We start from the raw sequence: 17,229 nt of genomic DNA, 5'->3' as shown, positions 1-17,229 counted from the left end.
TGAGGGCCTCACTGGTCAATATTTCGTTTGGCCATTTCACGCACAGTACAGTGAATAAAACTAGTTCGGAAAGTGACCCTACCTTCTGGTAGATTCAAAAGCAATTGTTCCAACTTAACATGAAATCTGACAAGAGTTGGCTGCAAGAGACTATATGCTCGGGAAATACTAGATAAATGATACAACCAGGGACATGATAATTTTCGTAATATCTACCACGCCTCATCTGCCAGTGAAGCTCTCTGAAAGTGACGTGAAGCAGTGCGGTTTGCTTCCATTCCTCCTTTCCTTCCTTTTGAATAAAGAGGTCTCTCAGGAAGATACACAGACCACCATCATCTTCGGACTCATTAAATTCATAGAGTAAGGAGTCTGCAAATCAACTCGAGGTTTTCTACTGTAAAACCATCCTGGTGGGGAACACGGGCCACAGTCCCTGACACGCTCAAGTTCTGAATTACTCACGGATTTTTCACACTGTCACAGATTCGGGAAGGAGCTACGGCACTGGAAGAGCTGTATTGATACTGAAGATTGTCTCCCAGTTTTCTCGTCTCCCTCATGACCGAGCTAAATCCTTAACCTCTAACCGAACGCTTCAGAAAAAGCCTTTTAAGTTATTAATTTCAAAGTACTATTTGAAAAAAAGGAAAGGGGCTCCTTTTTCATGCGGTTTTCCCTCAAGGGCTGTTTAAAGCCAGTTATACCAAATGATTACACACGTGACATTTTTTATAAGGTTACATATGAGTCGTGGAACAAAACCAGGTTTTCATTTGAAAGTAACTGTGAAATAACACCTGATGAATACACACAGTAGCATAAAACATCGTGTAAGAGACTGGGGCTACCAAGCTTATCACCTCCAAGCTCAACTACGTCAGGGGATACGCTTTTGGCTTGAAAACGTTACCGTCCCTCCCTTTTAGCTCTGATGGAGTGACACACATTTCATTTCATTGCAGCAAACTCTTTAAGTTTGTAAGGCCTCCTGACAATGAAAGATGAGATGATGGAATGAATGAAGAACCACTGCCACCTCCAGAGAATCCCCTCCTTGTCAATGATGCACAAGGGGATGCCGTGCTCCCCAGGGCTTCTATGGAGGATGGGCGGACCATAGACGTCCCTCTACAAATCCTCTCCGGAAGCATTTCCCTGGGGATGGGAGAGCTGAAGACACTCGCTGGTCTCCTCCTTCTGAGCAGGCACTTGGAACACGATCGTCATCAAGTGCCCCTTCATCCTAACTGAGTCTAGGGCAGGAAACAGCGCCGGCCTCTGGCCTGCTCCGTAGCTGGATATACTTACTGGTCCTTATTTTCACTGTGACTTATTCTAGGAAAGAAGAATGAAAAGCAGCCAGTGTAGAAGTTCTCACGATATTTACTGTAAGTAAGGATTTCAAGGCCAAGCAATGAGCTGTCCAGAACGGGACAAATACAATTACACTCCAATTCTGAGCAGTGCTGCTCTGTTCCATCTGGAAAACGTCTCTTCTGAGATAAAGATTCTTGGCCATCAGAAAAACAACTATTTGGTTCATTTGCTTATCAGAGATTTCCAGTGGTTCATTTGCAATCAGAGCCATGAATGAGTTACAGGTATGCAAGTCCTTGGGGCAGCCAGCAGGGTTGTGAGTCAGTGTCCCAGGGCTGGTCACGTACGGCAGTGGGCAGTGTTCTCAGCTTACCCCACTGTGACATACTACAATGACACGCAGAGAACATTACCACTTTCTGTATGTGCCATTACGTGAAAACGGTTAGGAAACACTGCAATTTGTAACCGAAAAGTTATCTGTATAACAGATTCTAATCCTTTAATGAAGTTTTGCTGTAAACAATGGAAAATCCTTTCAAGTCTCCCAATGACAATTAGACTCTTTGCTGAGAGAGTTGAATCTGTACGTATCATTGGAGGACTGCTTTTGCAGTTAAGCATCAACTGCCTGGAAGCATATAAACTAGTAATAGGAAACAACTTAGATACACTCAGGTAACGATTTAAGCCTTCGGAAAAGGGAACTGTGTCTTCTACGTGAACCACTGTGAAGATGGGTCCCTACTCAGAAGATACAGGTCAGTATTTCGGAAACATTCGCATTTCCCTGCCGATACAGGTTGATTTCAATGTAAGGCTAACGTATCGCCTGAGAGAACGAACACAGTAGCAGAGTTTCTCTTCTCCACTTGCTTACCTATGTCTTCAAGACCATGCGCTGTTTCTAAAGTATTCTAATTTCTTTTGTGGATTGGCCATCAAATATAAATTGATTTGAAAAGTCTTAGGATGGGAAATCCCATCCTTACTAGCATAATTCAGGCAGACTTTTTCCTTTAAACACAACTAGACTTTGTTTGTTTTTGATTAAAAGAAGAGCTGGCTAATGAATAAGAGAATCGCTTCAAAGAACCAGCTGCAACAGAAAGCTTTTAAGTGTTCTTTTCGGTAGTACGAGTCTTCAGTAAAAAAAATTTATAGCCGCAAACACATAGAATGTTCCTTCCCCTCTCAAACTCTCAATTAACAAGAGATCAAATTAATCTGCAGAAGGCAGCATCAAAGAGATTTTTAAAATTTTTTGCACTTTTTAAAAACTTCGCAAAAACATTCAAGACATACTGAATGACGGTAACATTGCTTCTAAAACGTACATTAAAAATGAAAACAAGTGATCAAAACCCACCTTGCAAACTACAGATAGCAAAGAAGTCTGAGGATGACTGAAGTCACGTAATAATTTCTGCTAGGAAACCATACACACAGAAGTATGGAACAGAAACTCAGTTAAATCCTACCACCTCTACAACACGTTATCACATAACACTCCCACTAAAAAAAACCTAATCAGAAAAACCTGACCACCTCTTCGGAAGTGGGGAGAGGAAGGGGCAAGCATGGTCTAAAACTCCAGATCACATTCAAGGTCTCATAATGCCCCAAACTTCCAAGGGTCTGTGCGAACTTGACCAATCCCAGCTATCAACCCATCTTACTAAGAACTTCCATTTACAAGCCCTACTGGAATGAGCCCTGGAATATAACTTCATTACCGTTACTGGACCAAAGCCTGGCCCAACAGCATATGAAATGGCAGTATTTATAAGCAAAAGGGAAAAGTAAATACTTGAAATTCATCTCAGTGAAACTATCCCGACTACAGCCTGCTGTAACACAATTGCACAAAGATACTGGCCAATCATGTAAGAATCAAGGACAGCAGCAACTTTTGAGTAACTAAAAGCTCAGGAGGATATACCACCATATTTGACAGGCTTTGCAAACCCTACACAGGTAGCAGTCAAATTCAAAGCAGTGGGGACACCGAGTCAGTAACGATTCTGTTCAGGTTCAATGGAATCATCACTATGATCACTGACCAAGTCCATCATCTTGAGCCCCTCCAGAAGCTTGCAGTTCCTATTCTTCAGCCTGTGGGCTTCATCAATGACGACACAGCGCCATGGAATATTCCGCAGCTCAGGACAATCCGTCAAAATCATCTCAAATGTAGTGATGATGGCATGAAACTTATAGGACCCCTTTATCACTCGACCCTATAAGAACAGTTCTAAATTACTATTTAGCATTAGAGATCACATTAACTTTGATTAATAAAAAGCATGAAACATATGTATTTCTCTTTTGGGGACATCTTTATTTTGGGTAACACATGCATTTTGTTTTCAAGGTATTTTGCAGGGGGGCTTTAAAACCCTTTTTTTAAATTTATTTTTTAAATGTTTTTTTGTTTTGTTTTGTTTTCAGAGAGAGAGAGAGAGAGAGAGAGAATGCACAAACAAGTGGGGGAGGGGCAGAGACAGAGGAGAACAGAGGGTCCAAAGCGGGCTCTGCACTGACAGCAGTGAGCCCGATGTAGGACTCGAACTCAAGGACCATGAGATCATGACCTGAGCCGAAGTCGGATGCTCAACCAACTGAGCCACCCATGCGCCCCTAAAAACCTTTCTTTTTAAAGGAAGTCTGCAAATCATTAGTAAAATTTCTGATTCAATTTCTCTCCAGATCACGTGTAGTAAAGCGCCACTAAGTATGTTCATTCTAGTTCCAGCCTACAGACTCCAAAAAGGTAAGAAGCCAAAAGGATGATGTACTAAGGCAACTTTTTAAAACCTTTGTTACTTTTGAAAACTTTTTACTTTTATTTTGCTTGGGTAACTTATTTTTTACTTTTTTTCTTGAGAGGGAGGAGTAAGTGGGGGAGAGGCAGAGGGAGAGAGGGCGGGGGGGGGGGAGAGAGAGAGAGAGAGAGAGAGAGAGAGAGAGAGAGAGAGAGAGAGAGAATCTTAAGAAGGTTCCACACCCAGTGCAGGGGCTCAACCTCACGACCGTGAGATCATGACCTGAGCTGAAATCAAGAGTCAGATGCTTAACCGGCTGAGCCACACAGGTGCTCCTATGTTTTACTTTTGAAGGGCTAAAATGAAAAACCATTCACTTAGGATAGAACTTACAACAAATTCTCAAATCTAAAGATAAGTACCAAAATAGATTTCAGTATTTTTCTCCTTGAAGTATTTAATTATAGGTCAGATTTTACACATAAAGCAAACATATAAAACAAAACTCTGTCCTATTTCCAGCTATAGGACTACCATTTACCACCTGTAGCTTAAAACTACTTTAGCACACACTATTCTTCCTTCTTTGTCATTTATAATGCTTTGCCGTCAACATCATACAATAACTGTGTACAGGTAACAAAGAACAAGTAAGAAATCATACCAAGCGCTACCTAGAGCCAAAGGAGAAGTTCCTCTCTTTGGGTGTATTTCACTCAACATTATATGCTCGGATGTGCCACTCAACATTGCATGCCTAATCATTTTTACTCCTAGTCATAGTTTCACAAAATATTCTTTCTACTTACATTGAATAACACCATTTTTTGTTTAGCTTTTTCTTAGGCTTGCAAAATAAAAGCAATTAGTGCATCAAACATTAAATGATTTTCCGTAGTTCACCCAAAGTAAAAATATTTCATTCACTCTTATCTAATAATCAGGATGACCAAAGGTATAAAAATTAGCTATATTTACAAGATGAGAAAGTATAACACAATAAACTGGGTAAGAAATCTAAAGCAAAGTCCTCCATTTTGTAAAATCTAGGCCTTTCCCCAAAATGTCTGAGACCATTTTAACATCCAAAACCTTAAAACACACATAAGAAGCATCAAGAATCCACTTGTGACGTTTTACCTGGGGATCTCTGAAGTACATTTCATACAACTGAATGGTCCGACGACTAGCTTGACTCCCATGATACACAACCACGTTCAACTCTGTCCAGGTACGGAATTCCCTTTCCCAGTTGGGGATTGTGGACAATGGGGCAATTACTAAAAAAGGGCCATGGATTCCTTTCAAATATATCTCATAGAGAAATGTAATGGACTGGATAGTTTTTCCCAAACCCATTTCATCTGCTAAAATGCAGTTTCGCCTTTGGGAAGGAAATAAAATGAGAAAAGTTTAGTAAGTATGGATATTAGATACTGCTGTCTTTTTACAAAACATATACTATTATATTCACAAATGCCTACCTCAGATGTTCTCTTAGATTCAACAGAACACATTTTCAAACAAAAGCCTCTAAGACATCATTATTTCTACATCTATCAGTGTCGGTGTTAATGTTTGTTGGATAAATGTTAAGCATACTTCCAATCCTTGCTGTTTTTCATAATTCTTATTAGAGATTAAAGTGTTACACTATTATTTGATTAATATTATTTTTTTAATTTTTAAGTTTATTTATTTAGAGACAGAGACAGTGCGAGTGGGGGAGGGGCAGAGAGAGACAGAGAGGGAGACAGAGAATCCCAAGCAGGTTCCACACTGTCAGTGCAGAGGCTGATGCGGGGCTCGAACTCACGAAACCGTGAGATCATGACCTGAGCCCAAACCAAGAGTCAGACGCTCAACCGACATCCACCCAGGCACCCCTGATTAATATTTTCAATGACTACAAAGGAAAACAGTTCTTAGGCCTTCTTAAAAGTGAAGTAAAACATGGTTTACATACATGTTGTACCAATTGAAAAGTAGCCAGTTTACTCCCTCCAACTGGTATTCCCTGAGTTTGTTATTGTTTTTGTACTCCCTGGAACTCTCCGATTTCTTCCAGTCATCAGCAGGAGGTCGCTCCTGTTTCAAATATAGTAGATCCCATTAGTGGTTTCTCCAAGACCACACTGCTATGCTATTTCCAAATTAAACCCTTCACCATTAGCCAATTCTTACCACACGCTCTGTTTCTGGCTCCCTGGACATTAGTTTCTCAAACTCTTCGATCTTTGCTTGATCTATGTCCTGCCTTAGTTCCCACGTACTGTCTTCGTAAGGCAGGGAACACCACTTCACCAGGTAGTGAGTCACAGGCTGGGCCAAGTTTAAATAAATCAGAAATGGATTCATTTGATCAATGCACGCATGTGCGCGCGCACACACACACACACACACACACACACACTCACACGAAAAACACGTGTTCTACGTTATTTAATGATGGATGCTACCCCAGCGACAGAAACAATGAGTTGGTGGTAGTTTTAAAACTACACCCATTACACCGTGGTTCCTAGTTAACAGTGTCAAGTCTAAATTGGAAAGAGTATTACTGGGTATTATCAGAGTAAGTTAAATTTTATCTAATGCACTGGCATGTTCAAAAGTCAAGATATATAAAGAAACAGCTAGTACATAACACAGCTGAATTTAAGCCTTACTCTTATCTGTGCAAATCATTTATCAGGTGTCTGATTCAGACTTCTACGGTAAATCATCATAGCCAGTATTTCCATGTTTACATAATTGGCTAGTTTCTTAAAGAATGAGAAACAAGCTTGAATTTATTAGTATCTCTGCCTTTTTCCTAAAGAGAGAGGTATTGTTTGTACCTGATCACTTTAAAATAAAGTGAGGTCTAGTAGGCTGGAGAACAAAATATTTTGGGTAATGCAGATCAACAAAATTTCCTTTGTCTTTCCTCTAGAAAATACGTGGGTTTGTGGACCTTCACTTCAAGGCTAAGGTACACTGACCTGGTTGTGATGTTAACAACACTCACTGTGCTAGTAAATATGCAATAATTTTCTCATAAGTAAAGCAAAGTAAAACTAGAAAAGCAAACATCCCCTTACAGATACTGTCTTTGAAACATCATGGACTTCATGATACAGAGTTTGGAAAAATCTGGGAGTTCACTGCAGACTCTCACTAGATAAGCAAGATCTAAACATTTTATTTTATTTTTTTATGTTTATTTATTTGAGAGAGAGAGAGAGAGCAGGGGAGTGGCAGAGAGAGAGAGAGAGAGAGAGAGAGAGAGAGAGAGAGAATCCCAAGCAGGTTCCGCACTGTCAGCACAGAGCCCGATGCAGAGCTTGAACCCACAAACTGTGAGATCATGGCCTGAGCCGAAACCAAGGGTTGGATGCTTAACCGACTGAGTCGCCCAGGCATCCCAAGATCTAAACATTTTATATAAAGCTTAATTTACACAAAGAAGCCAGGAATGACAGAGCTCACGGTGGGTGGGTATATCGTCACCAAGACAGCATGCTTGGGAAGGCACTAGACTTGTCTCCACTCTTATTGCCCTAATCAACTGTCCTTCACGACCTCACAGAGTTTTGCAAAGCAACATGAGAATGCCAAGATCTCATAAAGAGGATTACTTTACATTATTCTCTGTGCACTACATTAAATGAGGTTCATCAACGCACACTAAGGATGTACAATGTTAAATAACACTAAATTCCATTCTGCTAAGAGCACTCTTAATTATGTATAGGAAATTTGTGCTTCATGACAGGTTTAGACCAAAGTGTACTAAATTCTTCTTTACTGATCATATTCTGAAATTCTGCAAAATGCCAATGTATTTGTTTCATATTGAAAATTGATTTCTTTTAAAAAGCTCTCACACTAAACAAAGAACACACTTAGCGCCATTATTAAGTCATAAAACTAATAGTCAATAAGTTTCAGTTAAATTTAGACCAACTGTGTCATGATCCAAGGCTCTGACCAGGACCAGATCTAGGATCCCATAATCATTCTCCACAAACACACATAAGCTGTCTGAGTCACTGCCCCCTAATACAAGTGATCTCTGTCACCTCTCCCCGTTCATCTGTGCTTCGTGCAAAGTCCATTATCCGGTCAACCTCCACATAATCTGGATTAAAAAGCTCATCTTCAATCTGCGCCAAAGGAAAGAAAATTAAAAAGTTAAAATGTTTATTTAATTCCTGAGAGTAAACACTATTTCACTTTTCACCAGGCAGTAATATTTTGGGTCACAGTAAAATAAAATTTATATTTGGCAAATTCTATTACATTAATTGAAATGCTACAATTTAGCAAAATCATTCCCCATGAGGAAATCAGACTTCTCAGACTTTGTTAACTGGGTCTTTTAATTACTGTGTGAAACCTTTTTACTGTGAGAGAATGTTTAAGAATATTTTAAATGAAGTGTGAAATTACAATTCACTAATGAGCAATCCAAAAGGCTTATGGCATGCAATGCATTTAGCATTCTTGAAACTACAGCTTGCAATAAAGAAGCCAGGCTATGCACAGTAAGTGCTCTCGGAGTCTTGTAACTACCGGAGTTGTCTGATGCCTTATAGCATCGGTTACAGAATGCTATTCAAAAGCTAAAAACACTGAAACCAGTGAATTTCATATTTTAGTGTGAACAGTATGGGATGTTTGGTCGCCTTCGCCAATCAACATTAGTACCTCCTTTGAATACAGTTTTGTCATTAATCTAAGTGTTCTAATGATTTATTTGTACTGAATATAGAGCATCTGGCTAAAAATATTAAGGATAAAGAAATGAGGCTTAAATAATTGGGTTATTTAGCCAACGTATTAACAATCTTCACAAAAGTAAAGTAGTACTACTTGCTTGCAAAGTTATCTCATAGAAAAGAATAGAATGTGGCTCAAAGGGAAATTACAGACTAAATCATACTTTAGAGAAGCCAGAGACAGATAAGTTAGAAAACAAAAGACACATTATTATGTGTTCCTAGAGATCAACTTATCGGTAACAAAACTGCATTAAAAGCCTTTTGCAGAGACATATTAGAAGTCACTTAGACACCGCTCATATGCCCTAAACTGCAGGTCGGAAAGATAAGCTGTTTGGTCACAGTCAGCTCAAGGATGACAAACATTCCCTGGGCTGCTGTGCCCATTTACAATGTCTGGTCCGGGGCCTTTGAACTCTGAATTATGAAAAAAAAAAAAAAAATCAGAAATACAAAAGTGTGTTTCAGATGCCTCGGGCCCTTACACAGAGTTGATTAGTAAGGCAAAAAATCCACTGAAACGTTCAGTGTATTTAAAATGTTAACGTATGAATGCGCTGGCTCTGTTTGAAGCTTCTAGATTCAGGTATGCAATACGTACGCCTTATTCACATACAGCATCAACACTAAAACTCCCCATAAACTAGGTTCTGATGCTAAAAGCTCCTTTTAAGACATCTTGCCCTTAAACAGAAGCGTTCACTGATGAGTTAAAATCCTTAACCTTACTCCTAAACACTTCCACCTTGCCAGCAACTCATCCGCGCCATCATGCGTGGGACGCAGTTTCCAGTTTGAATAAAGATTTTAGTGGCGGCGGCTTATGAGGAAGCCTAAGGTGAAACAAAGAATGCAAAAGCAGTCGTAATTAAAAATGCCAAAGCAGCAGAGCCGTGGAACACCTGAAACCGGGACTGTCTACGGCAAAGGGCGCCCGTGTGTGCATGTGAGTGTACATGTGCATGTAAAAGAGAAAGAGAGAAAGGGAATTGCTATCCTTTTGTGCTGGCCCTCAGACCACCTTTTCAGGCTGGAATTAGTGCTATTTCCACTCAGGACAAAACTTAAGATTTCTAGTTGCTGAGTTACCAAGCAAGATAATATATTTCGACTGTGGTACAGGTTATTCACACAGACAGATCCAAATAGATAAGGCTACACAGCTAGAGCCGGGCACAGATCCCCGAAAGTGCCTCTGACACCAGCAAATGTATTTCAAATACATTTAATAAACAGAACCAGGACTGAAGGATGGGGGGAAGCTACCATCGCATGTTTTCCTTCTCCCTACACTGATCCATAGAAAAGGTCAGCAGAACATATGGCGTCTCTTTCTAAAAGGAAGCTAATGATTTCAACTTGTCTAATGTCACCAACATTTGACTTCAGTTGCATGAAGAAGGGCACAAAAAATAGAATTTTGTGGTATTTTCTTAGAAACTGCCCTTCCCCGCCCCCCTCCCCCCCAAAAAAAATCACTTAAGTATTCTCCAAGAGGTGAAGAGTGAGTCACATCTGAGTAACTCCATTCCCCTCAGTGTTAATTACTGTGCTTCGAGGAAGCTGCATAGTCAGATCCGTAAAGGTGGTGATGCAGACACGGGCCCAATAAAACCACCACCAGCCAAAGGCCCATCCAACACAAACTTTACGGGCTGCCTGTCGGGAGCGTGGAAATCAGATTCCAGGAGAACACAGACTTGTGACCTGAGATTATGAGGATTATATGACCCAAAAGTACTGAATATTCTTCCATCCCTACCCCCAATGGTCCAAAAGGCGGGGGGGTGGGGTGGGGGGGTGGGTTCTGAAGGTTGTGAAGGTTGTTAAACAGGTATTATTTTGCATCAAATGTCACACTTCTTTGCAGTTTACATGCTGTTAAGTTCTTTAAGGAGAGGAAAATTAATAAATCAGCAAGTTTAATCTTTCAGTGTGAAGGTTACTCTTAAGGGAAACCAAATTGGTGAGCAAAAGTCCAGAGACGCCAGTAAGCAGTCTGCAAAAGCATTTCTTTTAATGTAACTGAGCTTTTTGGAGGGGACTTGGCACTACCTTTAAAAAAAAAAAAAATGCAGATTTCCTTCCCTGCGCTAGGTATGGTTACCTTTTCATCATCGATAACCTAGGGTAAGGGGAGACAGGCAGAAGACATTACACCAACTTCTATACCATAGCACATCACTTGTAAACTCTGTAATCAGGCATTGACTTGAACAAAAGAAATCTGCCACATACTTTCCCTTACAGAAGTAACTTACATTCTAAAAAATGTACTTTATACTTACTGTAGAGTCTTTAACTCACTAAACCTTAACAGAACTTTTATCCACTTACTTTTTTCACTGTCTGCTAACTGTATTTTCATTACAAGATTTTAATGATACCATCATATTTCCACATAATATCACAAGGACCAGTATCTTCTAGACTAAGCAACAGGAAGAATGAGAAATTTCCTGTTTACAAATTTTTTTTAGCAATAACCAGCTACCAATATGCAAGTAACAGCACAAATGAGGCAAACTAGTTTTTCTTAGTAATTTACTAAACTAAAATTCAAAATTCAGAACACTTTAATAAGGTTGCTACTTAAGAAAATTAACTGGGTATTTCATACCTCTGAAAGGAATTTGTTCTGGCCCTGCTTTGCCTTAAATCGTTTGATCTTTTGCTGAATTCTCTTATCTTTCTCCAGATCTTCTACAGATGCCCATTGACAATGAAGATAAGAGCTAAAAGAATAAAATGATATACTTGAAACATGTAGAAAATAATCTTTTGTTATTCCAAAAATCAACTAAATAATTAACGAAATAAAACGTTTACTTAAAGAGGCTACTGATCAACATTCAATATAATTACTCATGTTTGAGAATAAGAAAAAAAAATCAGTAACGGTGCCTAAAATTTGTCTGCAGTCCTGAGCCTCCAGCTCTCTTATTTATCTCCCATGAAAAAAAAAAAGGACCTGGTAACAAGCTGTTTTCATAAGTGAATGGAGTACACTTCAATACAAAACAATTAGCACTACAGGGTGGCCTTAATTATGAATTTACATTTTGAGCCTTTTATCATTAATTGAGAAATAAAAGGTTTTCATCAAGTTAAGAGAATTCAAATTTAAAACAGCAAAGGTAAACCGAACTTAGTCCTTCTAGAGCAACTGGAGAGAAAAGAACCATCACCTGCGTTCTGAACACACAGGCCGTCAGCCAGCCCCAGATCAGTTCGCGCCCTCTCAGCCGCCCTCTGCGTTCTTCCAGGAGCTCTGCTGTGATGCCCCTTTGGCTCCCGTGAAGTTTTCACTCTCTACTATCTCCCCGGTTCCTCGCACTGAGCGATCCCCTTCTCTCCAGGCTCACCATGGCCTGCTTGAAGCACAGGTGCTTTCTCTAATCTCAACGGGAACACTCTCACCCTCCCTCTTAAGACTCACAGGTATAAAGTTAATATTTTATGGTACCTTTGACATTCGTTTGTTTGTTATTTCAATATTCTTTTGTACCACCGTTCTCTCCCTGCCCCAGATAGCCCTGACTGCCTCTTATTTCTCTTTCTGGTGATGACATGGAAAAGAAATGAGGTGCGTGAATATATACCTATTTCAAAATCAAGGTGCTCCTACTCTTAGAAATTACAGCCATTATAAAATCTGTCAAAAATGATTAAGGATATGGAAAAGGCTTGTGACATTAAGTATCGTATCGTTTATATTTATGTAAAGTCTAATATGCATTTTCAAAGGTAGGACTGATTTAGCCCTGCAATTGACTGAGGGAGATGAGGACTTTACGTATGCCTTGATACACTATGAATTGATATAAACCCTGTACACACATGCACACAGAGAAAACAGGCTAGATGAAAATGCCTCAAAATGTTAATAATGATCATTTCTGGGTGGCAAGACCGCAAGTATTTTATTTTCTACTTTCAAGTACATTCCCAATTTCCAATAAATAATATGCAATACTGTTACAATCAGAAAAAAATGCTATACAAATAATCTAGTCTCGTCGAACTGTTGGATAGAAAAAGGCACGTGCATAGGCTGAGGTGCACGTGCCTTTAAAGCCCCACCAGTGTGGCCGTGAGGTGGGTGCAGGCGTTCCAGTCTTCCCCTCCCTCTTGTAACCTGGGCCGAAGTGTTTGGACAGGGACTCTGCCTTACTAAATGGAGAAAAACCACAGGCTTTTCCACGAAGATCAGAAAGGGGATGCCCACTACCTCCACTCCTATTCAATACTGTATTCAAGGCAGTAGCCAATAAATGGAAAGTAAGAAGTAAAACTATCTCTATTTGCAGATGATATGACTGCATAACAGGAAAACCCTAGAGAGTCAATTAGAAAATTAATTCAAATAATAAAATGAAATAAGTTAGCAAGATAGCAGGATATAAAATTAACATTCCGAAGTCAACAGCTTCCATTTACATAAACCATAACCAGTTAGAAGATATTAACAGTAGAGAAAACTTCTTTTACACTAGCAACAAAGATTAAATTCTTAGCAATACATTTAATAAAAAATATGTGAAAATTATATGGAAATATTTAAAACCTTTTTAAAAAACACAGAAATAGAGTGAACATACTTGTTTTTATGTATGTATGTATGTATTTATGTACGTGAGTGAGAGTGAGAGAGAGAGAGAGAGAGAGTGAGAGAGAGAGAGAGAGAGTGAGAGAGAGTGAGAGTGAGAGAGAGAGAGAGTGAGAGAGCACGTGCAAGTGCACAGGGGAGGGGCAGAGAGAGAGGGAGACAGAGGATCCAAAGCGGGCTCTGCGCTGACAGCAGAAAGCCTGATGCAGGGCTTGAACTCACAAACCATGTGATGGCGACCTGAGTGGAAGTCGGATGCTTAACCTACTGAGCTACCCAGGTGCCCCTAGACATCCTAGTTTTTAGATAGTATGATTCAACATCATATATCATGAATTTGTAAATGGAACACAATATAAATAAAAATATAAACAAGCATTTTAAGGTGCTGGGCAAGTTAATACTCAACTACATATAAAAATAAACATGCAAGAACATCCAGGAAAACACAAAAAGTAAAGTTTTAAGGGGAAACTAGAGATACCAGATACTATATTAGCTATACCAGATATAAAGCCTCTGTAAGTAAAACAGTGTGCTACAGGTTCACGAGTAGACAGACCAAAGGATTAAAACAGGGCACAGATAGAGTTCTAAATAAATGTGTACATTTAGTATGTGATAAGGGTTACATCTCAAATCACTAGGGCAGAGATGGACTTTTTAATAATGGTGCTGGAACAATAATATTTGGAAAAGAATAAAACGGGAACAACCAAGTGTTGTTGTACTTACACCATACACAAGAATAAACACCAAGTGGATTAAGCACCTCAACACAGAAAAGGAAACCATGCAGGTACTGGAGGAAAGCAGGGCAAATTCCTCTTTAATTTGGGGGTAGAGAAAAGCTTTCTAGCTATGGCTTAAAATAAATAAATAAATAAATAAATAAATAAATAAATAAATAAATCGTATCCAATACAATGAAAGATTAAGAAATCTAACTACGTAAAAAATGTTTAACTTTACAATGCAATAAAAATATAAAGTCAAAGGAGAGCTGAAACTGGGGAAACATAGTTGCAACATCTAACCCAGAGGACTAATATCCCACAGATAAAAAGGACTCTTCAAAATTGAAGGAAGCATAACAGAAAAATGGGCAAAGACACGAAGACACAACTGACAAAAGAAGACGTAAAAATGGCCATTAAACTTATGAAAAGATGCTCTACCTCATTCACAATTAAAAAAAAAAAAAAAAAAAACAACTAAAGCAAAATAGAATTTCTCACAAAAAGGGAGCCCACCACACTACACTGGAAAGGTTGCGGGGAGAAAGGTGGTCTCGCACACTCTGGGTGGTAATGCAAAGGGACACAGCCCTTAGGGAAGGGAATTTAGCAATACTTAACAGAACTACACGTATGTTTGCCTTGGGATCTAGCAATCCCATTCCTAGGAATTCACCCTCAAATTATGCCTCCAACAGTTTGAAAATATACAGACAAGAGAATATATACCATAGCACCGTCTGTAACTCTAAAATATCAGAAGCCATTTACATGCCCACATACATAGGAAACTGGTTGGATAAGCTATGATACAGCCATACACTGGAGTACTACACAGCAGTAACAAAGAATGAGGAAGAACCCATGGATTGATGTTGAGTAACTTCCAAAATACAGTATTATTAAACACCAAAGTGCTATTTTTGTGCATAGGAAAACAAATACAGAAGCTGCTACTTCTGTCTGGAAGAAAGGGGAAAGTTACATATATTTTATACGTATAAAATACTTTATGTATATATATTTACACACACACACACACACACACACACACACACACACCCCTCTACATGTTTCTGCCAAATATTACAGAAAGGATAAATGTGGGATTAATGAGAAGGTAAGTAGGAATGGGGTGGAAGGGAAGGGAGAAGGATGCATCTTTGAGTATCCTCTTGAACAAGTTCTGACTTTTGAACCATGTGAATATTTCATGAACTTGAAAAAAAGAAAATAAGTAAGATCAACAAGAATGGTGAGGAGCTAAAATGGAATACAAATACAGACAGAAACTAAAGACCAACTGAGTATCAAATAAATAACATAACCATGCTGAAAAGGGGCAGGAGGAAGAAAAGAACTAAGCCAAGGAAATTCTGAACCAAGTATTTACTTAGCTTCTACACCCTTTGGCTAACTACAACAAATTCTAAACAAATACTAAATGAACTTTACAGTTGGTACGCTTCTTTTTCCCAAAAATGTGGTCTAGTAATTTGGAAAACATTTCCTATATATTATAGGACTGACATATAAGCAAATATATTAGGGATAATAAAAGCCGGGTTTCTCGTGGCTGAAGAAGGGAGTCATGAATATTGGAAGGGAAAAGGAGAGAATGAACCCCATGGTGCTGCTGATATAAAACCACAACTATCACTCTAAAGGCGCTGGTGTTTATTGTCTTCAGGTAAGTAGATAGGTAGGTACACAGAGGAATATGTGTGTGTGTGTGTGTGTGTGCGCGCGCGCGCGCGTGTGTGCGTGCGCGCATACGTAACACGTGTGTTCATGTCATCATGCAGGTGGCCCGCAAAGCCCCATTCACTGAGAGGCCCCAGAAACGGTGACTCCCAGCGGCAATGAGCACACCTAGCACTCACATCTTGGTTTCTAAATGCCATTCTCCAGGAGACACAACCAAGCCTCCTTGGAGAAACTTAAAAAGAGAAATTATAAGAGGAGTCTGGAATATCCTCTGGTGCCAGAAAGTAAGGAAGTGCTCAAAGAAGGATGGGGACAAGGCAAAAGGAGACAGGCTCCAGCCTGGAGGGGCTCCTGTGGGCCAAATCTGGGATAATGTGAGCAAAGTAAATAATGATATGATAGTAAAGAATTATGGCCCATTGAATAAAATAAGACCCCACAAGTCTACACAGCTGCAAAGAAACAAATGAGTAAGAAGGTCAAAGCCCTCCTTACGGTGGAAACCCAATTAATAAATTTAGAATGGGTGATGGAATTAGTAAATCACCACTCAGCAACCATGATCATAGCTAATAGTCTCAAAATACCTTTCCAGAAGACGCTTGTCAATTACAAAAGGGAAAACAGGCATTCTTTGTTCTATTTTTGCACTTTTTCTATAAATTTGAAATTATGTCCAACCAAAAGGTTAACAGAAACGGTTAATTTTATGGAAATTTTAATTTCCCTTAGAACTCAATAATATCAGACAGAAAAGCTCTTTTTTAGAACTATGTTTGCGTCCTCTCACATGACCAACGAAGGATGACAGGTCTCCCCGGCCTGGCGGTGGTTCCTGGTCAAGAATGAATCAGGCATGTCAAGCCCCACTGCCACATGCTGATTTGGATGGAGGCCTATCCAGTGGTGCCATTTTGTGGGAATTGGTACTTAAATGTCTTTGCTCTACGTTTTATTTGCTAAATCTACCGGGGAACTCTCTCTGGCTCATTTAGTTACTGCCTCCTTACCTATCCCGACACTCTCCTTATACGACTAGATGGAATCGCGTCATACGTATAATTTCCACCTGTGTACGTACGTTCACCGTGCTATGAGTATAAAATGATGCCAACACCCATCTGATACTGACCGAGCATTTTTGATCACTGTACTCTGCAATTCACTGACCTCTCACACTAACGATGGCAAGAGACTTCTTCATCTTTTTACTTGGTGAAAGGCGTTGCTCACAGAACTTCAGAACTACATTAGTTTATTAACACATTGCCAGTTGCAACAAGAGAGAATGACAGAAACCGTGAGGTCCGATGCTTTCATTTTCT

The 17,229-nt window shown here is 39.5% G+C and overlaps 1 protein-coding gene across 4 annotated transcripts in view; it reads right to left on the bottom strand.

Annotated features, from left to right (window-relative positions):
* CHD7 (chromodomain helicase DNA binding protein 7) overlaps positions 1 to 17,229 on the bottom strand; it is a 190,814-nt gene that overhangs the window by 39,633 nt on the left and 133,952 nt on the right. For all 4 annotated transcript variants that reach the window (XM_078441927.2, XM_078441930.2, XM_078441929.2 and 1 more), the window contains exons 8-13: positions 11,472 to 11,586; positions 8,150 to 8,233; positions 6,270 to 6,407; positions 6,052 to 6,173; positions 5,226 to 5,469; positions 3,384 to 3,560 (exon numbers count right to left, since the gene is read on the bottom strand). In XM_078441927.2, coding sequence (XP_078298053.2) covers positions 3,384 to 3,560; positions 5,226 to 5,469; positions 6,052 to 6,173; positions 6,270 to 6,407; positions 8,150 to 8,233; positions 11,472 to 11,586 — 880 coding nt within the window. The remainder of the gene's footprint in view (positions 1 to 3,383; positions 3,561 to 5,225; positions 5,470 to 6,051; positions 6,174 to 6,269; positions 6,408 to 8,149; positions 8,234 to 11,471; positions 11,587 to 17,229) is intronic.

Source organism: Panthera onca, chromosome F2 (genome assembly GCF_046562875.1).
Source record: "Panthera onca isolate mPanOnc1 chromosome F2, mPanOnc1 haplotype 2, whole genome shotgun sequence".
NCBI classification, from domain to species: Eukaryota; Metazoa; Chordata; class Mammalia; order Carnivora; family Felidae; genus Panthera; species Panthera onca.
This window is presented reverse-complemented; position numbering and strand designations above follow the sequence as displayed.